The following is a 26536-nucleotide window of genomic DNA, read 5'->3' as shown; positions in this document are numbered from 1 at the left end:
TTCAGACACACAGGAATCCAAGCTCCCCAGAGCCTTGCATGTGAGGCCCTTCTCAGCAAGAAACACACAGGCTACAATTTTATTTGAAGATTCCCAAATGGTTCTTGGTATGTATATAAAGCATACATTTTCATAAGAAAAATAATTATCTGGCTTTTAGGCAGTTTTCCTTGTTCTATGTTAGATAGCAAATGGATTGGTCCGTTTGAAAGCATCCATTAGAGAGACAGATGGACTTTGAGGCACTGAGGCAAAAGGCCTCAGGCACAAAACAAATTGTCCTCAGCCCCAGCCACCACAAAACAGGCCAGGCCCTCTCCTAACACAAGCAAGTTTGTGAAGAAAACATGGACCCCGTTGTCACAATTAACACTAGGATGGCAGGAGTTTCTTTAATCTGCATGATTGCTTTATTGTACAAAGTTTCCAGCAACGGTAAATTAGTTTTAAAAAAGGACAGAAAAAAAAAGTCATTTTGGATAGACGCTCTTCACTAATTGCTTTATTTAAGCATATGAGAAAAAAAAAGTCTTATCTGACCAATTAGGTTGGAAGGGTTTTATTACCTTTAAGAAGCCATTAGCTAGGATAAAACACTGAAAGCACTGTGTCAAAACAAATAAATAAAGCTCTCTCAATTAGCAGAGAAAGTGGTAAATCTGTTAAATTAGACATACACTGCTTCCTCACCCAGACCCCGCGCAGCCAGCCACCCCCCCCACCCCCAATTAATAAAAAGAGACAGTTTTCAGTTACAATCTCAGGAAAAATCAGCAGGCGCCAGAGACCCAAAGGAAACCCCTGCCTCGCTTCTGTCCCGGGCCAGCGCGGGACCCACCTGGAGAGGCGGCCGGCCTGACAGGCCCATGGACAACAGCTATCCGCAGGTAGAGAACTACCCTGAGGTACCAGGACTTGGTTATTCATTTTCTTTTGCTTCCTCAAGTACAACTGATCTGTCCACAAATAAAGGCTCAACAGAAAAAGACGGTGTTTGGAGGACGCTGGCGAGTTGGGGTCCACTCCAGGCCATGCCTTCGGACACGAGGACTATGGCAGCAGACAACTGGGGTTCTCGTGGGCACCACACTGGCTTCAGGCAGAATGGACAAGGGTTCCCCCATCCCCACATGAGATCCTTAAAACAATTTCTAATCAGATCCATTATGTTACCCAAATGGGACAGAAACCAACCCTAATCACTCTGAAAATAAATATAAATAAATGGTACTCCTTTCTTAAAGGATCTGTTTCCTTCAAGAGTTACTAAAACTCAGCATTTTGAGAAGTTTGAACAGCAATCCAGTATTGCCACTGTAGATCAACTTTGAGGGAAACCCCTAATTTGAACAGCCCCACTCACAGGCAGCCTTTCTAACTCTGAATGTCTCCACCACTGACTGGGTCAGGAGTCTGGGACTAAAGAGCACCTGCTGATACTCTGCAGCTCTGCAGAGACTCCACCTTCTAGGGGCAATCGAGGGGCTGCATTCTTATCCTCTGACTTTCTTTGCTAATAAATAATTGTTGATCAGGTAACACCATGCTATTTCCGGAAATGCCAGAGACACCTGTAGATAATCCTAAGGCCAAGTCAATAATAAGAAAATCGGTGGCTGCCTGGCAGTTTGAACAACTTGGGAAGGGAAGGCCGTGGTGGGGGTTTCGGTGTGAAGTCCTTGCTCTGTCTGGACAATGCAGATATCTCTACGTTTTGGACTTGAGTTTACAATTCTGGAAACAACTTTAAATTCAATTCTAGAGAGACATTTCATGTGACTGGTCAAAAGAAAACATTAAAACATTTAATAAGGTTATGCTCTTCTTAAGCTTTTTAAGAAAGGCATAAACAATAGAAGGCCACCAATAATTACACAAAGACCATTATAACTTTACCACTGTCTCAGGACCAATTAAAACATGAGCAACTTCATTCTTCATTTTTCAAATTTATCATCACGTTGCACATTACTCTATAGTTCCAGGAATATATCTGAGCACCATATTGATAACAGGTAAGTAAACAACAAAACCCTGCCCTGATGATCTGATCCGTGCTCACACATATGAGAGATTTCTTAGTCAAGCCTTTCACAACCATCAGAAATATGCCTACTCTTTGGGCCCTGCTGAGTGGCCACGGAAGAGCCAATAAATCAAATCACTGGTGGAATATTTTACTTTGAAATGGAGTGATGTTTGGTTAATAATTTGAGATCCAATAATCCTAAATGGGGTGACCCATTTAAAATGGCCTCTGTGTAAATTCACAGTTCATTAAATGGAATCTGATTTGAACAGGTCTTTATGTAGTTAGTCAATAAATAACGGGTTGTGCCAGGACCACTGGGCAATGGCCATGGGACACACGGCCTAAGTCTGGTGTCTTTCATGGCACTGTCAAGTTTGCTTTTAATGTGAGCTCAGTTCAGATCACCAACTTTAAAAATTTAGGTGGTTTTCCTTAGAAACCCCTTTTGGTTTACAGTAGAAAATGCAGTGCAAAAATTCTAAATGAGAAATACACCATTTACAATTGATTTAAACTTATGAAGCTGTTTTAACTGGCCCATCTAAATGTGTTAATTAACATCAATGATGGTTTCTTATTTTTCACACTTTGTTACTCTGATCATTAACGTGATGGAAAAGCTAAATTAAGTTAATGGCAAATGGATTATAAATTCTTAAAGGACTTCTCAGTTTGTTTTCAACTGGAAAATATGTAGAGAAGAATGAAGAGGCATTCTTGCCTCTACTCATAAATTTTTGGTACCAAATTTCTTAAAAACCAGACAGTTAAAAAAAATTTTTTCCAAAAATTATTTTCACATGCTGCTCAGACACAATTACTAAAAAAATAGCATATACACATATAATATTTAACAGCTTCTGCATGAGCCTGTAAACTTGCAACTCATTTTCTTTAAAAAAAAAAAAATATATATATATATATGTATATATATATACACACACACATATATATATGCATATTACAACAGATCCTAGAACTCAGTCTCTCTTCTGCAGCAGTGTCCAGGTCCTTACATTCTTCCCAGTGAAGGAACACGAAAGCCCGGTCCCCTCACTTGAGGACTACTTGAGACAGGGAGTCCACGGAGCTGTTCCCTGTCCAGACGCGGGTCCCTCGGGGCTGGGCCTCCGCAGGCAGCCAGGGGGGTGCAGGCCAAGCACTCGCACCAGGAAGTCCGTGTGCAGCACCCACGAGAACACCACTTAGCGAGACTTCACACCGACAAGGACCACGATGAGGACAATGATGATGACAAATAATATTAAAATCACAAGCATCTTCTGATTCTTCTTTTGATACTGTTCTGCCTATAAAAAGAAGGCGGGGGGGAAGGTGGTAATTGTTCCCAAAATCCAAAATACTATTTCTAGTATTAGGCTGTACGCAGAGTAAGGGACATCTCTGCTACAGGCGACACGGTTATAATCCATCCATCAATTCAAGCTAATTCAGTCAATGAAGCAAAAAGTCCCATGATCCTGGAGCTACTTATTTAACCTGGATTTACTAAGACACTTGTTTGAAATCTCCCTTTGAGATGAAGGCTCAATATACCTTCAGATCCAGATGGACCTGCTTCTCCCAGGTTTTCCTTCCACCAAATGTACCAATCAATGCTTTCAGTAAAAGCCTTTTGTTTTAGGACACAATTTTTCGGATGAATGTCCTGTTCCTCTACTATGAAATGAAATAATTGGCTGAAGTACCAGAACCATTATATATGGAACTGATGGCCCCAAAGAGGGTTGTTTTCTACCTCCCTTGAATTTGGGAATGAAAAAAAAAATCATCTTTGGAAATAAAAACTGACAGGTGTAGCCTGTGGATGCCATACGCAGGAAGAACCCACCTGTGCCAAGTTCTTCGTATGCTACTGGTGGCACCCAGGAGGAATCTCCAAAAGCTCCCTAGCCTAAACATCTCTTCACCCCAAAACATCACCCTGGAAGCTGACGGGCAGCCTCATGGATTACACCGTGGCCACCGGGCAGGAAGGTGCTAACGCCTGCATCCTGGTGACGGGTCCAGACATGAAAAAGAGAACTGGACATGAAAAAAGAGACATGAAAAAAAAGACATGAAAAAAGAGAACTGGAAGAAAAGAAAGGTGGAGAGTGTCTTAACCACATCCGAGGGAGAGGAAGGCCCATCCTTTCAGAGACACTGGCGTTTCATGGTGAAGGAGGAGGAGCAGTTTGGTGGAAATATCTACTAAGAACACTCAACTCTCTTGCTCTGCATCCACGTTCCCAGCCAACCCCGTGACTGGTGGTTTTGTTTCCCAAGTGGACCCGCCAGCCCACAGGAGACTCCCCCGAGAGCCTGGTCTGTGAGCAGCAGGAACCCAGGCCTCGAACTTGGGTGGCAAACCCACGGCCATGGCAACAGCCCCGTGCTGCCAACAGCAGTGTAACTGGCGAGAAGACGGAGCCTGCTCGCTTTTCTAATAAGTAACCCAGACTATGAGGGAAAAGCCAATACTCAATAATAAGCTTTAAACCACTCAAAATGATTTATAAAGTAGAATGTAAAACAAAATTTTTAGTTCTCTCTAGATTTGCCCACTCCTGGAGAGAACGCTTTTCCCTTTATCTTCTATATTCTAAAACATGTTTCACTAGTTTTAAGAAACTTCAAAACTAATAGATAATTCAGCAGCATATCAAAACCCAGTTATGACAGAGTGAGAAGCTAAAGTTAGTCTTTGCTCTTTTAATATACAGGGCTTGACAACCAAATCCACCTGAACGCTTCCCAAGCTCTCTGCATTGGCCCCACAAGCCTCCTCTCTCCACTGAGGTCCCCGAGCCTCACTTCCACCCTGAAGAGACAGCAAGAAATCTCTGCAAGGTCTGACTTTTTGTAAACCTGATACAGTCAGACAGGGTTATCACTGCTATAGGAAGCAACTGGTTTCAGAAAAATGATAGAGCAGTGCATTAGTGAAAATTGGGAAAATGCCACTGGAAAGACAGGATTGACTGTGTTTGTGAAGCATTATGATGTTCCTTTTAAAGAAAACAGGCACTCGATTATATATGAGCCCCCCTCAGCAGGTTAAGCATATGCTTCCCATAACTGATTTCAAGATTTTTAAGATGCTTTCCATTTATTTTTTAAAAGAAATTAAAAAATATTGTGAGAAATATCCCCGAAATAGCCGTCTTATCAAGAAAGAATCAGAGAGCTAATGCTCTCTCTTCAACAAACTTCTATATTCTCAAGGTAATTAAAAGGGAAAATTAGATTTTTATCTTCTGAGTGATTCTCCTACCAGCAATTCATTAGAAACATGTCACAACAAGCGCAGCCTGAGTCAGCCAGTAACAAGCAGACAGATTTTTCAACACATATTTTAGCAAATGCCCATTCGATTGATTTCCTAAAACAGGAAGACTCAGAAAGGATGAGATACTTTCTAGAGGGAAGAAAACCCCAATCCCTTTGGAATTTTCTGTCACAGAATGTACTCGGCAACCTCAGATCAGCGTGTAAGGTACACCTGAAATCATTAACTGCAACAAAATGGCAACAACCCACACTGTTGGCTTTGAAAACAACAATATCATACATTTTTCTTTCACTTCCATAATGTGAGTTGAAAATAAACAAGATGGAAGAGAATCCTCTTAGGAATTCTTGATATGTAATAATTCCTAAAATTCTCAACTATTGAAATGATATGTTATTACCTTGTGAAGCTGTTTCAGGCCATCTTCAGTTTTGACACAGGACTGTTCAACGTTATAGTCAATCCTATCAAGGACTGTACCCTGAGTAATAAATGAGTTACAGGCGATCAACAACTGCAACTAGGAAAATGGAACTTCCAAAATGAGATATGCAAATTGCAGACATCATTATCCACAGGATTATTCATTTTACTTAACTGTGTGGCAAAGGCACACAATGAGAACTCTGGAACCCATCCCCAAGCAATGCTGGGCACTGCTTGGCAGTTTGCTGTGCTAGTCTCAATAAAGTCTCGCTTACGAGAAAGAAATACTGACAAATTGAGGTTTCTTCCTGGGATTTGGCCACTCTAAGATATGCCACATTCAGACTTACAGGGGCTTTAAAAAACATATGGTTCAGTGGAAATAGGCTCTTAGTGGTGAAGGGCTAGCTTCTGCACCCGTTTTGCTACTTAAATACTTGGATTCAAGTAATCAAAGCATGCCAGTTCAGCTAAACCCGGTTATGATTAGATCCGCAAACTGTCACTTCTATAAACGTGACCACAGGTCTGCATGGGTCAGAGCAAAGAACTTTAAGCTCCAAATCCACCATCTAAAAAAAAAAAAAAAAAATTGCCTCAAGGAGAATTTTTTTTTTTAAATTGCATAACCTCTTGATTCAAACAGGAAGGGACTGCTGGGCTATATGGCAGACCAGGGCTCTTAATGGAAACATGTGGCATTAGAAGAGATAGCAGCTCATAGGGAACTGCCGGAGTAATTAGCGTAACTAGATCTTCCGCAGCCTAACTGCTCCATTCTGCAGTTGGGTTTCCGGGGTGGGGGTCGGGGTGGGGGGTTGGATTCAGGACCCAAATCCCTGCTGGCAAGATAATAAAATACCCTAATCAGATTTTAACAGTGAACAAACAGTTTAATTCTACTTGAAAGCTGGTGGCTCCAGTTGCCATTATACAATAACCTGCCAAAAATAAACTGCCAGAATCACTGCTGAGCTCAGTCAGAATCAGCCAGTTCTCCAAAGAGGGGTGCTTGGATGAGGACCCTCAGGATCCAGGTAGAGAATATTAGAATTTCTATCGATAATTTTTTTAATCTAAAAAAAGGTTTACTGATAAACCTTCATTCTATGGAACGGCAGTTGTTTGCGTATATATAATTTGTAAACACATACACTGCAGGGGTGTGGGTTTAATTTTTTTTTTTTTTCCTGACAGGAGTGGAGGATTGAAGAAGTTTGGAGAAGGAGCAGGCATCACAGAAGGCAAACCCCCTGCAGTGGATGGCAGAACCCCTCACCTGTTCTACAATCATGGCTCCCAGGTCCCTAAAGATCTCGTTCAGGTCAGAGATGGACTGGACGATCTGGCGGAGCTCCCGCTCCCGCTCCTCCACCATCAGTGTGTTCTGCTCCACCAGCACTAACTGGTCAGCTGTAAAACCCTAGCAACAGAAGGGCAGAATGGACAGGATAGACTTTTTTTCTTCAGGGACACTATGGTGTACCATTTTGAAGTTAACTTTAAATAAAATCAGTTCTGAAAATATTTCCATAAAGTATAGAAACAACATTTTGTCCTAAATAGGCACTGATTTTTCCCTAACAGGAAAGATTCAAATTCCCAAACCAAGCAAGCTCTAAAGCATTGCTGGCCTGGGCCAGCCCAAAGAGGGGGACCCAGAGAGAACCCCACATCTGCAGCTACCCAATGGCCAAGATGCAAAACCATCCAGGGTAGCCATGTGCTTCTCTGGGTTCTTCCCAAGAAAGACATGCGCAGACTGCTTTCCCAAGACTTTGGAGAACAGAGTGCAAAGGCCCCCTGCAGCCTTCAAAAAGAAACAAAGAGCGTGACCACGACTGTTCTTCAGCCTGCCGCAGAAGCTACCCGATGGACATGCAGGGAAACAGTGCTGACATATTTGCACTGCACAGAAGTTAAAGGCCTCTGAAAAGAAAGAAACAGAAATAAGTGCAAATGTACAGGCATAAGTTTTGCAGCCCCTTCACGTACCCGATCATAAAGAGTATTATCATCTCCATCATCCATTAGTGGGACTGATGTATCAAAAAAATGCTGGGCTCTTTCCTCTCGATTCTTCATGCCTATCACAGAGAGGAATTCACTTTACTCGAGTACGTAAACCAGCCTGGTTACTCCTTCCACCATTAAAAAGGGGGAAACCTAGAGTAAAACTCAACAGTCAAAAGGGATATATTCTCAGCAGCTTTAAAAGAAACCTCTCTCCAGTGGGGGCGAGGGAAGAGTTGAGGATTTTAGACAGGCAACAACTTGTGAGCACTTTGGGTTATTCAAGACAAAGCCAACATTGCAAATGTGTCCTCTTCGTTTGATGCCAAGACAAAAATTACACTTACAACCATCTGAGAATCTGTAAATGAAACAGTACTATTTAACCCAACTGCTACTACAAAACATCAAAAAAAAAATCAACATTTCTCTAGAGAAGCATCTAGTAAGAATTCCAAATGGCCCTGATCAAATTTTAGAAGTAATAAAACTAAAACACAAATATGCTAGTTGTCAGAGGGAGGGAGAACTGGGATTTGGGGGAGTATGTAGAAGTATTACTGACTCCAATGGCAAAAAGCAAACTCCGTTTCTGGGTAATTCGAATGAAGATGTAGCCGCAACTTGGCTTTGAACTATTTGGGAAGAAAGGTAAGAGCAAATCAGTTGTGGTAGCAGAGAAAGTGTTCAAGCTACCCCTAGGAAAGGTTTCCAGGCACTCTCAAAGACTTCGTTGTTATGCAAATATGTAGCTTTAATGTGATTATTGTTTTTACCTGTTTATAAACAGCAACACCCCCCACACACACACATACCTAGAAAACAACAGGTTTTTAAAATGTGCTAAACTGATTTTTCAAATTCTTCAAGACTGACAAAATAAATTTTGTTTTTTTAGAGAAGAACTATTTTGGTGCCCCTTCCCGCAGCCTCAACCTGCACCGAGGCTGCCTTTTACCCCTCAGCCTCTCATTTTCACATGTACCCCAAGCCCAGGGCATCTGGATGCAGGATTTGCGTGGGGCCGACCTGGGGGGCGGGCAGGGCTTCCTTCTGTTGTACAAGGTGTGAATGTACTCAACAGCTAAAGATGGAAGGGTCAGGACTAAATGGAGAAAGAATAGCAAAAAAAGGAAGAAGGAAAAAAATGTTCCTTTGTCCAGCACTGGGAACTTGCGTTTATTCCAAATCCCTGCGATGGGCCCGGGACACTCACGCTTGAGGTAGCCCGACTGGGCGTGCCGGAAGCTGGTGGACAGCTCCTGCAGAGCCTGCGCCAGGGAGGTCACCACGTTGCGCAGGAGCCGCTCCTCCTGCTCGGAGCAGGCCCCGCGGGCCCGGCTGGGCAGCGCCCGCACCGCGCGCTGGCCCCTGTGGAAGAGCTGGGAGAAGAAGCCCGTGGCTCTCACCTGGCCGGGCGAGGAAAGCCCTCTGCTCACGCTCCCAACAGCCCCAAGTCTGAAGTGGGAAGTAACACGGTCTGTTCACCCAAGGCGGCAGAGAGAACTCAGACAGAGAACAGTAAGCGGAGGCTTCACTTGCACACGGAAATCCAGGTGTGGTTCAGGAAAGGCTGGGCTCCGGACCAAGCTGTGTGAGGCCTGCCCCGGGCCAGGGACTGCACACTGCTGTCAGGCCGCACCGCCACCCAGCCCTGGGTTACTACTCTTCTCCTTTAGACCCCACTGGGGCCCTCTACGGCAGGGGTCCCCATTATTCCCATTTCACAGAGGGGAACGCAAGAGGCCAGGGACTAAAGGAGAATCAGGTCAACGTTACATTGTTCTGAGTCACGACTCAGAACCACACAGCTTCCTCGGTTAATTAGCATCCGAGGGCTTTAAACAAACGAAAAATGTAAACACTAGTCATCCTTAAAAAAAAAAAAAAGACAAACTTAACATTTTATAAGATTTTGTTTTCAAGAATACTAAGTTTTTCTAGGATGATAATATACTCAGGCTAGAGCAAAAGCTCCCCACCTTTCCAATAAGGGGGGCCATGTTTTCACATAAAAATCTTTTCAAGTACTGGTACATGACAGAAACCATGTATTGAAAACTCAAATGATTGAACTTAATAAGGCTTTGAAATTAATTTTTATTTCATCAATCCACAGTAGTATCTACCAACAACTGAAAAATGGCCCATTTACCTCCAAGACATCATGCAGATATGCTGATATGTGGAGGAGTCTGCGGCCTCTTGAAATCACTTTGAGAGCTCAGGGTGGGAACTGAAACTCCAGGAAACTGACTGCCAATCAGATTTCGTGCAGGGACACCTTATAACTTATTACAGCTTTACAACTACCTCTGAGATGACCTTGAGAGGGCTGGAGGCTGGGAAATGCTCGTTTCTACCAGTGCTGCCCTTGTCCCTCCTTACCTGTGTGATCTCTTGCGTGGTAATTTCAATGGCATGCTCTTCCTCGCTGCTGTCATCTAGGGTGGGTCTGTTTAAATGCTTGTCGTGAAGGCTGGCTAATTCTTTCATCTTCTGTTTAATCCGGCCAATATCATACTGTATCTGAACAAATGAAATCACCGGAGCTCTGCTGAGGCCTGGCAGGTCTCTGTCTGCCTCAGGACACCCAGCTGCACTCACGAGACAGCGCGTTCTTTGGCAAGCTTGTAGGCTTGCTGCCTGGCGGGCAGCTTTTAATTCAAGTTACCAGAAATTCAAATACCACTCTCTCAGTTATATGGTTTTTCAGTTTCCTCCTATAACTCAGGCAGTCACTACCAATGATTAAAGCCAAAATCATTAGCACACGTACATCCCCACACAGCCTTTTCTTGTGGTGTGTAAACTGAATAAACCTAAAGCTAAATTATTTCCAGAGACACACATTCAAGTTTAGGCAAATTAATTTTTAGGAAAGAGATCTTAAAATATTGTTAATGTTACCATTACTTAAAACAAAACAAAACAAAACAAAACATGAAACTAACATTCAACTTACTTCATCCACTCCATCCACCCACTTAGGAGGTAACCGCTTTGTCACGCCAATTGCTGCTTCGGGGTCTAAGCTAATACCCGACACCAAGGCCATACGGTCATCAGCAAGCTAGAGGGAAACAAAGCGACAATAAACACAGTTATTCAAGTTCAATTTAGATAAGCACGCTCATTCCCTTTTAAATGTTGTTCCCTAAAAAGACAGAAAAACGCAGGAGTAAATGCACTTGCCTGTAGTATAAACTTGCTTTGGGGACTGCTAGCATTTGGAATTGTTTTCCTATCTTTTCATGCACCAGCTCTTAACTTCCTTGGACATACTTGTGAACATGAATTTGACTTGTTCTGGCTATGGAAATGTAATGAGAAAGTCAACAAAAGATCCTTGAAAGAAAGACCTCTTACTACTAGCACTATGATAGCAGAAAGGCATGAACCAACAGTTACTGTGATCGGACACAAATTAAAAAAAATCCTGGGCTATAAAGAGAATGAAAATAAAACTTCCAATAGTACTAAAGTTTGCTTACATATGCTTAGCTTATTTTGAAAATTGGGCTAATCCAGTTATCCTAGTCATAAGACCATTAACCATGTGTTACAACATGTGAAAGAACAGCCTAAAACAGTTAGCAAATTATCCATCACTTGGCAAAAGCAATCCCTAAAATCTTGATGCAGTCTTACACTATCATTTATTTTCTTCAGTTAAATGTCCACTGGCAACATTTTCACTTATTTTGAAATGATATTAATAGTTATTGTTTATTACAACTCTATAACACACTGCCTTAGGAAGCTTTTTAGAATGGGAAGGAAATCGGGGGTAGGGTTTGGTTAAGCTGTTCTCTTGCCAGAAAGCAGAACTGGTTGCAAGGATCTTGAGGTGCCCTCCGGAGCTAAGAATTTATAAATGCCCTTTTCAAAAGATCCAACTGATGATTAAAAAATAATGGAAAACAGTCTATAAAAGTCCTTTACAGGTAAGACTTTGTACATTTTCTAAATCACACTGTAGAAATGGGTGAAGAATTTGTATTGCTTTTTTTCCCTCCCTGCATTTATCTAATTTTATTTTTCATTCATTCAGCAAATACTCATTTTCTTTTCTGGCAATAGAGGAACAACAAGGCAGAGGTTAAAACTCCACACACAAAGGGTAAAAAATATCATATAAGGAAAAAGGAAAAGCCTAAATGAACAGAATTCTTTAAGTAACAGAGTTCACAGCAAAATTCCTAAAAGCAAACCAGTGCCTGGCATCCCCACCCTCATTAGCCTGGGCCTGGGTCCTGCTCCTACTCCCCAAGCCCTGTGTGCTCCCCAGCAGCCGCGACGTCAAACCACTCAGGGTCCCTACAGCCCTGGCACAGTTCCGGTTCTTCCACAAACGGTTTGCCATCTAGTACTGCCCTGTCTGGACTATGAGTCCGTGAAGGGCTCATGTTCAGGCACGGCCACCTTTGGCTTGTTTGTGTGTAAGAGTTAATTAAGGGGATTTGACCACACTCCTCACAACAACTAGGTGAGCCAGGAACTCAGATTCCAATGCATAAATGAGGACACTGGAACTCAGAAGAGTGAAGTAGCTTTCCCAAGGTCACAAAGCTATTAGGTGACTCGGGAAGCCCCGTCTACTCCGCAAGCTGCCAATCACTCTGGCAGGTTCATGAAATAAAATTGCAATTTACTAAGAAAACAAATAAGAACAACAGGCCATCAGACTAAAACAACAAGGACAAAAGACATCCCTGAGATCCATTTCCCATAAACTGCTCCGGGCACTACAGGATGAGCTCCAGTTGAGAACCAAAAGCGGGCCTTCTTGCTGACCACCTGTGATGTACGACAGGGCATGGAGCAGGCACAGAAAGGGGCCCGCTGGCAGACAGTCAAAGGCATCGCTATTTATTCCTCAGAAATCCTGCTCCAGAATTACCAAGGGGGTACAGCTCCGTGGGGGATTCACAGAGGGGCACACGCCACACATCCTGCTCACTGCAGGTGCTTCGTGTGGATTTGTGGCCGGCCTAGAGAAAAACTTGAACTTCTAACTCCATCCAGCCTGTTCATACAATGCAAAAACTAAAATTTTTAAGGCACCTTTTCATGGGTCATAGAATTTCAACAATGCCAGCTTACCTAACACACTATATTTTATTATTATACAGTGTTTTAATAGAGGAATCATTTGTATTATCTGTAGTGACTTTATAGTTTTTATACTCATCATCTTACTTTCTAGTTATTTTGTACGTTTATAAATACAAATTAAACTAAAACAAAATACAGAGATGATATCTTTCTGTGACTATCTAAATTTATCTGTATTGTGATTAGTACCAATTTATCTGAAACAAATGTGAAATTACAAACCACTTAGAAAGTCAGCTGAAGTGGATTCAACTATTTTAAGGAGTATTTGTTTTCATACAATATATGTATTCCCAAAAAAACTGCAGGCAAATTGAAATTGGGGAGAACACACTCTTTTTAAGCAAACACAGGAAGTTCGCCAGTAGGAGATCCTACATGAGAGGCAGGTATCAGCCCACCTATCTAGTGTCAGTTTTCTCACAGGCTGCATCAGGATTCTGCCAATAACTCCGATCCTTTGGGACTGAAAACTTAAAATAGGGAATAATTTGTCCCCTTCATGATAATAAGCAGTAACTCATTATGGTAAAGGAATGTGGCCCTACTGAGAACAAATGTGTCATTTCTTTTAACGATGCGGATATGTAACATGTATCACAGTGTGTACTATAAAAAACAAAGATGGCCCTTCTAGGAAGGAAAACATAATGGAAGATAAATGTCAACTACTTTAAATGGGAACGGAACAAATATGAACATAAAAATACATTTTAAGTGCAAAATAATCACACTTTCAAATTCAGAAAACTTACTTGCCATTTGAAAACATGTTTTCTTATTTTTTTTTAAGATCCAGTATGCATCAATTTTCAAATTGCCACCCAATTCAGTACAGACTTTCAAAAACTCTTTATTTTTTATTACTCATCCCTGCTGAATTTCAACTCTCCCCCTCCAAATAAATGGTGTTGGCTATTAAAGCTTTTCTTAAATGAATTTGTGCTTCTGACATCAAAAAATTTTACAGATTTGTAAATAAGATAATAACTTACAAAAACAGTAGTTACGAGGATTAAAAATCTTAAGGATTCTTCTCTTTGATTTGTAGTTCTGCCCACCCTCAACTAAGGGGTGTGCCTGTCCTACCCCACAGCCATCTAACTCTACCTCATAATAAAGGCAGGAAAATCTCAACAAATGCTTAAGCTACACAACCAAATAGCTTTCTTGCTGGTCTCACTAAAGTTTTTTGATCCCGATCCAATTTAGACATTGATATTATTTAGGCGTTTGTATTCTTTAAAGAATACCAAGCAGTATGGACAAATTCTTCATCTATGGAAGGAACATACACTCACACACACATACATGCATGCACGCTCACACGCACTCTCACACATATACATGCACACATGCTCGTTCATTCATACGCACATACACATACTCATGTACTCTCGCACACACATTCATATGCTCACGCTCTCACACACATGCATGCATGCTCACGTGCACTCACACACGCTCATGCATTCACATACATACATACACACATGCTCGTTCACTCATATGCACATATACACATACTCATGCACTCTCACACACACATGCACACATACTCGTTCACTCATAAGCACACACATACTCATGCACTCTCACACACTCACACATGCACACATGCTTGTGTACTCTCTCACACACATACCCACACATATGCTCACATTTGTGCTCTCTCGCTCTCACACACTCTCTTTCTCTCTCTTACCTACAAAACTTGCTGTTTCAAGTATACGGCCTTCCTACTATTATAAAACCCTGCCGCTGTGAGAAGGCTGAGTTAGTGTACTTTAAGATTAAGGAAACAGCAAAGCCTCTGTAGAGATCAGAAGACTGAGATACACTCCCCAACCCCCAATATCTAAAAAAATAAAGTAAGTTTGGCCATAGTGCCTAATAAGAAACAATACTGACAATTCTGGATTATCTGAGGTAATGGACATTTAAGAAGTCCAGACGGAACACTGACAATTTCAGCCTGGCAAGTGAGCCACAGAGTAAGAGAACAAGCATAATTTCCTAGGCTTGGGATGCTGCCTAACCTCTCTAATGGACGAGCAGCTTGGGAAAGCTCAGAGTTCTTTGAGGGAGTAAATAAGCTTGTGGGTAAAAGAGAAGCAGGGATGTCAGTACTACATTTTCTTTAACCTGTGATCACTTAAAAGTAATGCTTAATCCCTTTGATTTGAAATGTTCAAAATATATTTTTAAAACATAGAAATGTAAAGAAATACAGAAATCAAAAAGCTGAGAATCACACCATCCAGAAATGAATGGTGCTACTTTTATCAATTTTCCTTTTTTTTCAACTAATATACACAACCCTTTAAAAAAAAAGGGGGGGGGGGAGGAGCAATAACTGGCTGTTTTCTATCAGTACAACACTAAGCACACATACTGAGGCAATCTATTTTAATCCCAACAGCAGCCCCTCGGAGGGGCACAGCCTCCTTTTTTGCAAACACGGACACTGAAGCCCAGACAGGCTGAGGTGCTTTCTCGGAGCTAAGTCACTAGGACAAGTGGTGGAGCTGGGATTCCAACCCAGGCCTGTGGTCTCCCCAAACCCTGCCCTGTCACCCTGCATTCCCCATTCTGTATTGTTTTGTAGCTTATATATTTCTTGATGTTTGTATCTTATAATTTTTTACAGTTCCTATTTCGAATTTAAAAAAAAACCAACAACTTGGGAGATCACTTTGTCAAAGGAGGGGAAGTGAATTAGACAGAAAATAAATGAGATGAGAGAATGAATGGTAGGTGGGCTTCCTCCTCAGAGAATATTTTTGGAGAAGAATGAAGAGCAGTACCTCAGAGGGTGCAGAGTGGACCTCTCAGGTCTGAGTAGGGAATGACAGACAGATGGCAGGAAGCCCTGAGTGGGCAGGAAGCCATCAATGACTTTGCCCTGGGAGGTCCACGGGAGGCAGTCAGGATAGATGGTCTGGGTCTCAACTACCAAGGGGGCAGCCTTGCCATCAGCCCGGGTGGGGAGCTGGGAGACACTTACCCTGCTACCAAAGCCCTACTACAGCCTGGGGTGGCAACCCACTGGGTGCACTCTCAACTCCATCCCCAGCTCCCAGCTCAGTACCTAGCACTCAGTAGTCATCAATAAACTATTATTTGCTGAGTGACAAAGTCAACAATAAATGGGTGGAATGAATGACCGAGGAGCTGGTAAGGAAAAAATACATGTCGTGTACAATTCTGGAAGATGCACTTCATGAAGAATAGAATGAATAGTGCTGGACAACGGATAAAAAGGGGTACAAGAAATGTTCCAGGGGACAAGGTAACCATGAGTGCCCAGATGAAAAAATTATGACCTTGCATTCAGGGAGCTCAAACTCACATTTCTAACAGCCTGTGAGACATATGTGAAAGGAACGTGGCTATCTACACAGTCTCTGATAACAGAACAGAATACGAAACCCCCTCTTAAAAACACTGAGGTTAAGTATGAGAAAAGCAAAGGGGCTGCTGGTTCACACGGTGGGCAGCCAGCTTCTGGAACTGGCTGCCTGAAGAGGAAGTAGAAAAGGCTGCAAAGTGGTTCGAATGGCAGCAAGTAATTCTGACCCCTTGTGTGTCCACTGTCGTAAAAGTATTCAAATGCTTCTTCAACCTAAGTCGTTCTATTGTCGGGTATTTCCCCCACCACACACTTCCTGTTTGGAGTCATATTTGGAGTTCCATATTTTCAAAATGTTCAGTAAGGCAAGTATCTATTCTAAAGGTGCCTGCCCTTTAAGCCCCTAAGTCTTAACACTTTGGAGACTGGTCAATAAATCCATCTGCGGCCACTGTCCCCGAGAGCCCCTTAACTTCCCTGTGGTGTCCTGCAGTGATTTTTTTCCTTCTCCAGAGCACCTGTGCCCAGGCTGGGTGCTGGCAGTGAGGGTTTTGCAAGCTAAGGGCTTACTTTTAAAAATGACTTTTAAAAAAACAATAAAAGTAATACATAGACATGGTTTAAAATATATATATATATCCAACCTAAGAAAAGGCTTTGCAATAAGTTTCTCCCCATCCCTTTTTTTTTTTTGAGATATCCACTACTACCAGTTTCTTATATATCTTTTCAGAAATGTTCTAAGCAGACACAAACTTAAATGTGAGTTATGTGAGTTATTTTTCTGAAAGAAAAAAAATAATAAAGGAAGAGGGAATCACATTATCCACACGAGTTTTTGCATCCAGCTTGGTTCCCACACAGAAATGCCTCTGGGAACTCATTCTAAGACAGCCCTCGAGACACACTCACTCTTCCCAGCAGCTCGGGAACATTTCAGAGATGCTACAGAGTTTATTTAATCAGCCCTAAGGAAGAGTATGTAGGCTGTGTCCACTCTATTACTATTGTCAACTAATTAAGGTTTTTAGAAGTTACAGGTTGCTCTTAGTCTACTAGCTAGGAACTCCCTTGGTTTGACCCTAATCCCACCTCAAGGCTCATATTTCTGAATTAAAACAAACAAAATAACACATACGCACATGCGCACACACACGCACACACTGTTCTTTCTAAACGGTCTATCCTCCGAAAAGTATTTTTAACCCTTCATCTCTGAAACAGGTAAGAGAAACACACAAACAACACACAAACATCTCCTAGCCCTTGTAGCAGAGTGACTGGAATAAAGTGCTGTGCACGTGTCCTCCCCCCACGTTCTGGGCGAGATGCTCTTGAGCAACGACAAGTCCAGGAGCCTGCGGCCAGCCAGCAGGGGCGGGACGGGGCCACCAGTGCTGCCGACTGTCAGCACCGCGAGGGCCAGGCACAGCACCCCAGCCTCGGCTCTCCCCAAGTGCCAGGGCCTCTGCACTCCACCCCAGGACCCCACCGCTCGCTTCTCAGGGACGGGGACATCAGACACGAGCCTAAAACCAATCTGGCTTACTTCAAGTGGGAGAAAACATTTACCCTTCTCTGCTTCCAAAGTTGAGACACTCTCCCAAGAATTGGAAAAAATATTCCTAAACCCAACTAAATCATCAATTCACATGGTATAAAAATCATTAAACACATGCTATGTAGCAAAGCATTAAACACTACAAGAGTAAATAATCAAAATAAAGGCTAAAATATGAATAAGCTCTGTTAGTATTTTATATATGACTAAAGACAGGTATAATTTTAAACAGTAAAATTACCTAACATGCAAAAGTATTCAAAACACAATACCTCATCCAGCTCCTGAAGAGATATGTTGCTCCCATCAGTCCCAGCCAGTTAGGGATAGCAAAAAGGAAGGAGGGGGACAGATGGACAGAAAGGTATGGTCAGTTCAGAAAACAATAGGATTTTAAACAACTTTAAGTTGACTAAAAATGAAGATCCATAAACCAAGCCATTTAAAAAAATGTCCCCCCTCCCCACTTTCTGGTTCCTTTTTTTTTTTAAAGAACTACTTCAACAATTTTTTTCATTTTTATTTACTGTGGTTGTTTTAGCAAATGAGATAAGAGACAAACAATAAGTAGTTGTAAAAATTAAAATACAATAGGAACAAATAAAACACACTTGCTTGAGTTTCAATAAAATATATTGTTGATCTATTTCATAAACATCAAATATCACATACAAAACCATTTCCTAAATTTCCCTTAGGGAGATAAAACGAGAGCAAAGCTGAAATGTAACTTTCTTGTGTGAAAGAAATGTATATTTTAACATGTAAATCACTCCTGCAAATCCAACAAAATTAAAAAAGGGACAACTCACAAAAACCCTCTATGGCTGTATTCAGGTAATATTTAAGAGACCATGTATGCAAGATCTATGCAAATTAAATCCAGCAGACACGGCTTCATCCCTGGTAATAGCTGAAAATCACTCTTCCCGGGAGAGAGACACAGGTGGTAAAATAAAAACCTCTTACCATTTGCTTGGCATATATTATTATTAGCCTAGAAAGCACACAGTTATTTATAAAGCTATTATAAAAGCAAGCAAACAAAACAAGACCGAGGGGAAAGAGATTTTTTAAAAAGGGAATAGAGAAGCAGCAGTCCGGCAACCAGAGGGTTAAGTTTCAATTTAAAACTAAAGATTCTTCTTTAGAACAACATGGAACTCTATCTTCTGAGAAGACATTTACTAATGACAGATGATCTCAACAACGATGTCTTTCTCCTTTTTTTTTTTTAAGGTATTGATCAGTTAAATAATTAGTGGTGAATTTCAATAATCAACCGTGTTGATTTTTTTTACACTTAGCAGCAAATTTAGAAAATTAAAAAAAAAAAAACCCATAACTTCCTTATTTAAAAATTAATAGTGCAAATGAAACTGGTTTGTCAAGGCTGAAATATTATTAAATAATGACAGCAATAAAAATGTAATCAAACATTCCTCCATGTAAAAATTAAATTAGATGACAGTACAGAAAGCTGAAGTCCTCTTCATTTTTTCTACCCTTTGCTATTAGAGAAAAAGGGAACTATATAGATACCCACTGCCATAATAATAGTTCTAGAAAATATTAATGGGGAAGACAGTGTCAAATGGAAATCTGGTCTAATTATCTTTCATTTTTAAAAAGAAATTTTTCTTTATTTTTAAAGAGCTTAACACTTTTAGCAAGAGAGTACTCAAGTCTTTTACTCATAAAACAGACACAAGGCAGAAACCCTAACCCCACTATCTTAATCTGCAGTTTCTCCCCTTTCTGCAGTGGCTCCTTGGCATTTAATTTCAGAGGAAAGTATTACTGCAAACCAGAGGTTAAAATCTGTGCTGCACGTGAGCCTGTCCTCTTGTACTATTAACTGAGCAAAGCATCCTCATCTTGTGGTTTCTACGAGTATTAATTGCTAAGAGGTGAAATCCTACAACTAGAAAGAACTCTTCTTCGCAAACAAGGAAACTCAGCTTCGGCATGTGTAAATACACGCCGTGCCCGAAGTCACAGAGCGGACTAAAGGGAGCTGGGGAAGACCCAGGTGTCCGGGACTCCCGCTTTGCCCTCCCACCTCTCATCTTATTCACACTTCAGGGAATTACTTGTGATGGGCATTACTAGCACACCCCTTCAGGAATTAAACTCAGAAGGTCATCTTTGCAAAGAACCCCTCATTTTGCTACTTAAAATAGAAGGCTTTCAAAACTCCCCCTGCGACCAGATTACAAGAAAATTTAGTCATGACCCAAATTAAAACATTTAGAATTACCATCAGTAAAGACCAACACGCAGCCAAATGAAAACACGTTACCACACATCATCACCTTCTAAATCTTTATAACGTCTAAACGGAGGTTTTTGACCTGCCAATGGCATGCAATCAAGCAAATACTGAAAACTCCAAGTAGCATGTGGAATTTATAGTCTAAAGAACTTTCTACATAAAACTGAAAAATAAGTGGAAACCCATCTGTGTTTACTCAGGAAGTCTGGAAAAGTTGAGCAAAATGAGTTGGAAATACAGGTCTATGCTATAGTGATGTTTACTTTATTTCCGTAGCTGCCAAAATAAAAGTTTGCTTCGCTTTTATCCAACAAAGCACCCTTATTCTCAAGTAAGCCTCACTACTCAAATGGAATCTTTAGAAGCAGAAAAGCAAATAGATCTAAAGAGAAATATACAATGATTTCATACTTAGATTCTAAAGAGAGAGAACTAATTTTCCAGCAGACTCAGCCTGTGCTAAAACTTAGAACTTCCAGTCTGCAAGTTAAAACTGACTATCGTACAGTTGTGAAGTGAGATATAGAACGCTGCTATCCTATTGCAGAAAAAAAAAATGTTAAACAATAGGTCCTTCTATTTTCTAGAACCTGCCGCATAAGTCCTGGAAAATGCAGCCAGCACCAGTGTGGCCGGTAGGTTAACACACAGGGCTCTGGAGACAGACTGGCAGGGTTCCACTCCCAGCTCCACACACTTCTCTCTACGGTGATGCTGGGCAAGTTTACCAATGTCTCTAAGCCTCAGTTTCCTCATCTGTGACACAGCACTGTGAGAACGGCATGAGGTTACATGTGGAAAGGGCTTAGCCCAGTGCCAAACACACAGTAAGCTCTCAATAAACTTTAGCTAATATACTCGGGACTGAATAAGGACCTTGGGTTTCTTATAATCAGTTACTCCTTAGCTTCTTTTTTTCCTAAAACACACCATGTTTTATTAAAAATAATGTGCTAGTTCCACACTAATCCAAGACCAATTAACTCTAGCTTCCATTTATAGATGATGCATTATTTTAAAGCAGGCAGTAAACACCAACAAAGTGGCTCCAATCCCTACATTAAATCCACCCCAGGAGACCCAAGGGAATCACACAAGTCACCTCTCAACTCATCAGACTCTAATGTCAACTCGACATCTACTTTTCATTCATTCATTCAAGAGGTGAAAATTTTGTTCCAATGATTATCTATTTGTAAATTCAGTTCCGCTTTCAAAACCCAAGCTGCATGCAACTGCCTGGATGAACTTCTGCCTTAAAACCCGTGCTTGGCTGATACACTGTCAAAAGTTACTTTTGCCCAGAATTGGGCTACGTCTAAAGGATTTCAGACAGTAACACAGGGCCAAAAGCCACAACAACGTGGTTGTCTGTGGGTTACTCTTTCCAAACTATGAGCCATGGTCAGGAGAAACAACGCATTAAAACAGAACTTGAGAACACATTGTTGAATTGATAGAGCCACTAGAAAGCACATAATTCAAACTCCTCAATTTACAAATGAGGCAAAGACACCAGAAGAGATTAAAAGCTGGTCTAAATCAGCAGCAGAGTGGGACTAAGACTTAAATTCTCAGACTGAGTCCAGCACTCCCTCCTTTATTTCACACAGCCTTGAGGCATCACCGTCGTAGACAAACAAAACGGAGGCAAACCCAGACTGCTGAGAAATAAGAAACTGGATGTCATTGTAAAATCATCCCCCAGTCTGTTTTTCACGATTAGTTTTACTAATAGTAACACAACCAGAAACAATTAAGTAGAATTGTGCTCAGATCTGGGTGATGAAATTTAAAAATGATACAGAAAAGCTAGACATCATTCATTGGAAAAAACTCGTAACCCTACTGTTGAATGGGGGCTGCTGAACCTAGAAAAGGCTTGGGGGACAAAGCTGTGAAGTCATCCTGCAGAAGGAACGGGTTTCCTGAGGCAGGACTAGGACCACAGGACGGCAAAGAGAGACATCTGGGGGGCACAGGGGGACTAATACAGGCAAGGAGCTCTTGGTAGGAAAGGGGGGAGTTTTCTATTGCTGCCCAGAACTGTGGCCAGGCAAGGCAGGCATGAGGACCACAGAGGGAGGGGCTCTCACAGACGGGGACGCTGAGCCAAATGACCTTTAGGCGCCTCCAGCCCCAGAGGTTTTCTGTGCTTTGCACTGCACGTCCCCCTTGAACTCCTGCTTAGTTGTGACATCTCTGCCTGACTGCTCCGCAGACCCATTTTAGCACGAACGTATGGACACACACAACAGCCCACTCCCCTAACCGTTAGTTTTTTTCTTCAAAATCAGATGTAGAAAATGCAGGTTTAAAATTTTTGAATGATGAGATTTTAGGCGTGCCTTGTTTTGAGGTGTGTGAGATGACACCCCACCCCCCACCCCCACATACACACTGTAATCAACTTCCAAAGCCTTGTCTTCAGATCAGGATGTGAAAATTCAGGTAGGAATTTTAAAAATCTATTACTTTAGGGTGATTTGTTTTTATTTGGGAGAGACAGAAGAAATTTACACTCACAGCAAAGTCAGGTTCTACAGCTTTTTCTTCTAATTAGTTTCAGGTTATGATTTGTTTAATTGTGTTAAAATCTCAGGCTTAGTTATTTCCTTTTCAGTTACCTGAATTATACATATATAAAAATATATATATTTATAAATTATCTTTTTAATTATTTCATGTTTTTATTATAACATATACTTCTAAATTCATATTTATAATTTTTCAAACATACAGAAAATGTATGTCTATTCACACATCCATCACTAGACTTAATTGCTAATGGTCTGCCTTATTTGCTTCATCTATTTTTTGTTGTGGTTGCCTAAGTATTTAAAATAAATTACAGACATCATGACATTTAATCCTTAAACATTTCAGTGGGTCTCTCTAACAAAATAAACACTTTTAATTATATTACAGTTAATTTAATTAATAGTTTCTTAATATCACCTAATACTAAGTCCATATTCAAATTTGGAAGATACAATTTTGTTTGATATTGTACATGGGTTTTGAAATTTACAAGTCAAAGATGAAGTCTGCACATTTTTATGAGGTAGATATGTAATGAAAAACACTGCAAGAGATATTCCAGTTTTTAAAAATTGCGTCTTAGACGTGGCTTTCTTTCCAAAATGTTTATTATACAACTTTCCCAACCTTCAGGGAAGGTGAAAAAATTATACCCCCTACTTAGCCACATTAACATCTGCGGTATATGATCATGTGTGTGCCTGGAGAATTTCTGGAGAGCCACATGCAAATAAATTGAAGATATACTTCACCCCCAAATTCTTCAGCACTGATGTGGTTTTCGAATTTTATGATTTATCTTGTGTTTTTTAAGGAATACAATGAAGGTATATAAATGTATGTTTACTTTTTCAGTTCTAATGTAGGCAAACTATTTTTCTTTGATGGCAAAATCCTTTTTAGATCGTCTGAATTGACTACCAGGATATTTTAAATGACCTGATTACTTTTAATGAAGTGAGATTTTAAATGGTGAGACTGCTATAAGCTTGTAATATTTTAAATGGTATGTCTTACATAGAAACTATTTTTTAATGTTCTGACTTAAGCATATCTATTTTTGAATGGTTTGATTTAGAAATCTGTTTTCAAGAAACTGTTAGCTGAATGTATTTGTAAATTTTCTGACATCAGTTTTTCCAAATGGTATGATTTAGCTATCCGTTTTTAATTATTTAATTAGCTTATATATTTTAAGTTGTCTGACAGAAAACCATTGTAAAAAGCGATCTGACTTAGGAATGCACTTTCAAAAAGCTGCCCGGCTCAGACATCAGGTTTTTGAACGGTCTGAGTTGATTTAAAAAGAAAAAAAAAGAGTGTTGAACCTTATGTAATTAAAAATTTAAAAGCAAACAATATATTTCAAGCAATTGAAACTGATAGTCCTCAGAAACATTAAAGCGAGTTTTAATTATTTTCTTCCCCCAGGAGGTACCAAAAACATCAAGCCATTTAAGGAACGTATAGTTCTTATTTAACAAAACTAAAGTCCCATTGAGGAATTTTATTCCTTCAATTTTTTACCCTCTAGTTCCTGGCTTATTTCAGGCTATTCTCAAAATTGGCAGCGGAATTAGCCCGTTTCCATGCTAACAGATATCTTTATACTTCTTTTGGTATAATATAATTTTAGTCTATAAATACATAAAATCTTCAAATTCTTAACTAAATAAAAACCCAAACACACTCTGTTCCTCCGTTTTTTGATCTGAGTTTACTTCATTTTATTCCTGAAACAGCTCACAGTGGCTTAAAACGGCTTTTCTATATGAGTAATATGGTCAAAGACATTTTCCATATGTGACTAAATGAAAGGCAAGGCTGTCTTTGTAGAGACCCTCTGTCAATAATCAAGACACATGACATAATTTTTTCTGAAGCACTTTGATAAAATAATGAAGAAAAATAAATGACGGCAATACAGTCCCTGAGAGGTGAAATAAGTGTGAGATCCCAAAACTGTACATATCAAGTATCGTCTCCAAGGACCTGGCCTTGGGACGAATTTACTCCTTCTTTCTGCAATGCTGCTTCTATTGTCTTCCCCTTACTGTTACTAGTTCTACAACTTCACCCTTCAATTCACGGTATCACAGAGCTAAGAATTCTTGCCTTGGACACATCACTCAAACCCACCCCTCATTTAACAGGGAAGGAAATGGCCTCAGAAAGGGAAAGAAGCCCCCCTCAAAACCAAAGTCATCAGTATCCTGCCTAGGACCTCCCTAGGAGACTACCTGTTGGGCTAATGGCTCAGGTTAATTAAATAAAAAAACATGCTACTTGGGGCATTAATTTTCACATACACATCATGATTTCTTTTTAAATTAAAAAAAAAAAAAAAGTTCGAATGGCGGGGAAAGCTGAATTTCCCGTCTGGAAAATGGAAAACTGAAGGGCCTAGCACCTTACTGATTCACAAACATGAGCCCCCAGGAAAAACAGTGAAGCAATTATTCATAGGGAACAGGGCCACACAGAGGGCTGCGAGGCCATTAAAAGAACACGGTCGGAAAAAACAACTCCTTCCTCCTTTGAGGGAGGGAGGCATTCATTTGCAAGGATTTGGGTCTGCGGGTCCTGCAACCCAGCCCTTAAGACCCAGGGAGGGGTGGGGGTGGGGGTGGGGGTAGGACTGGAAACAAAACAAAACAAAAAGGCGGCTTCAGAAAGGCCCCACACCTCCAAATCTCAGCGCTACAACATATGTAAATCCCAGGCAGCCGGTCGTGCAGTGACGACGGGGAGGCGGGAGGGGGGACGGGGAGGGCTGCGGAAGTGAGGCGAGAGGGAAGGCAGGGGTGGAGCGGGGGCCCAATACTGGCTTCCCCCCATCCAGGGTTATAGATGCCCCCGGACCCTAGCCCAGGGGCCCTGCCTTTCCATATCATTACTAGCATTCTCATCTTCTTTCTTTAAACAGAGACAGACACAGAGACAGACAGACAGACAGAGCCGCAGTGCACACGGTGCGTGTGTAGGAGAGGCCGCCGGGAGACTCACCGCAGCAATGCTACGTGAATGCAGAGGGCTGGAGGTGGTGTGACTACTCACTTGCTCGGCTAACAGCTGCCGGTTTTGGATGGAATTATTCCGCAACAACAAGAAAGCGTCGGTTAAACGCCTGGTGGCCATGTCTCACCCTTTGTGACCCCCTTCTCAGGGGCCCCCCGCCCACTTATAATCCTGATTTATTCACTTTCTTTCTCTTGCTCTGGCCTAGCCTGCACGGAAGCCTCTCTTGACAAGGCCTCTCAGGCCTGGAGCCAGAGAGGCGCAGCTTTGTGCTTTGCAGCGCAAAGACCCCTCCCCAAATAACCACCTCGGCTTTTCAATTGTCTGACTCCCCCTACCCAAGACCTGACTTTGATCTCCAAGCACTTAAATCCCCCCAATCCTTGCGTTGTGAGCCAACGACCCAGAGCCCCCACCCCAATCCAGCCTTGGATCTACAAGCGTCTAACTCGCCAATCCGGCTCTGGACTGGGAGGCCCTGAAGCCCCCTACTCCCCTTAGTTCCTGAGTCCCCGAAGGATCCCTGCCCCCTAACCCTAACGTGGCTCTCGAGCGTCTAGGCTGTGCCCTCAGGCCAGGCCTGGCCTGGACTCAGTTTCCCCACCAGGGGCCTGGCCTAGGCCCCCTTGGACCACCCAAGCCAGGTCTGGGCCCTGAACTCCGGGGCGCCTGGTGTCCCCTTCTTGGGCTGTGTCTGCGGCTGCGACGGCCCGGGCTCGACCCCCTGACCCCTCCCCCGGCCTGGGCGGCCTGCTCCTCCACTGCTAGCGGGCCGCCGGCCTCCGGGAGGGCAGCAGGGCCTGCCTGCCGCCTCCTCACTCCTCTTCTCCGGCTCCCTCCATCCCGGGATCGGACTGCAGCTCTGCCCCGGGCCGTTTCCGTACTGTGGTCCCGGGTTCTGGAGT

The 26536-nt window shown here is 41.8% G+C and overlaps 1 protein-coding gene across 8 annotated transcripts; it reads right to left on the bottom strand.

Moving 5' to 3' along the window:
• Positions 1–543: 543 nt before the first annotated feature.
• On the bottom strand, positions 544–26536 carry STX16 (syntaxin 16). Of its 8 annotated transcripts, none has more exons than XM_037812463.1 (10): positions 25671–26534; positions 18070–18081; positions 10962–11079; positions 10732–10839; positions 10155–10295; positions 8983–9148; positions 7749–7840; positions 7033–7176; positions 5728–5808; positions 544–3342 (listed from the first exon to the last, which is right to left on the bottom strand). In XM_037812463.1, exons 4-10 carry the CDS (start codon positions 10822–10824, stop codon positions 3238–3240), a joined length of 822 nt encoding a protein of 273 aa, XP_037668391.1. In that variant the 5' UTR covers positions 10825–10839; positions 10962–11079; positions 18070–18081; positions 25671–26534; the 3' UTR covers positions 544–3237. The 8 variants fall into 8 exon arrangements, 7 of the variants coding, with proteins under 7 accessions (XP_037668391.1, XP_037668392.1, XP_037668386.1 ...); XM_037812464.1 differs by having other exon boundaries at positions 25620–25749; XM_037812458.1 differs by lacking the exon at positions 10962–11079 and having other exon boundaries at positions 25620–26535.

Source organism: Choloepus didactylus, chromosome 19 (assembly GCF_015220235.1).
Source record: "Choloepus didactylus isolate mChoDid1 chromosome 19, mChoDid1.pri, whole genome shotgun sequence".
NCBI classification, from domain to species: Eukaryota; Metazoa; Chordata; class Mammalia; order Pilosa; family Megalonychidae; genus Choloepus; species Choloepus didactylus.
This window is presented reverse-complemented; position numbering and strand designations above follow the sequence as displayed.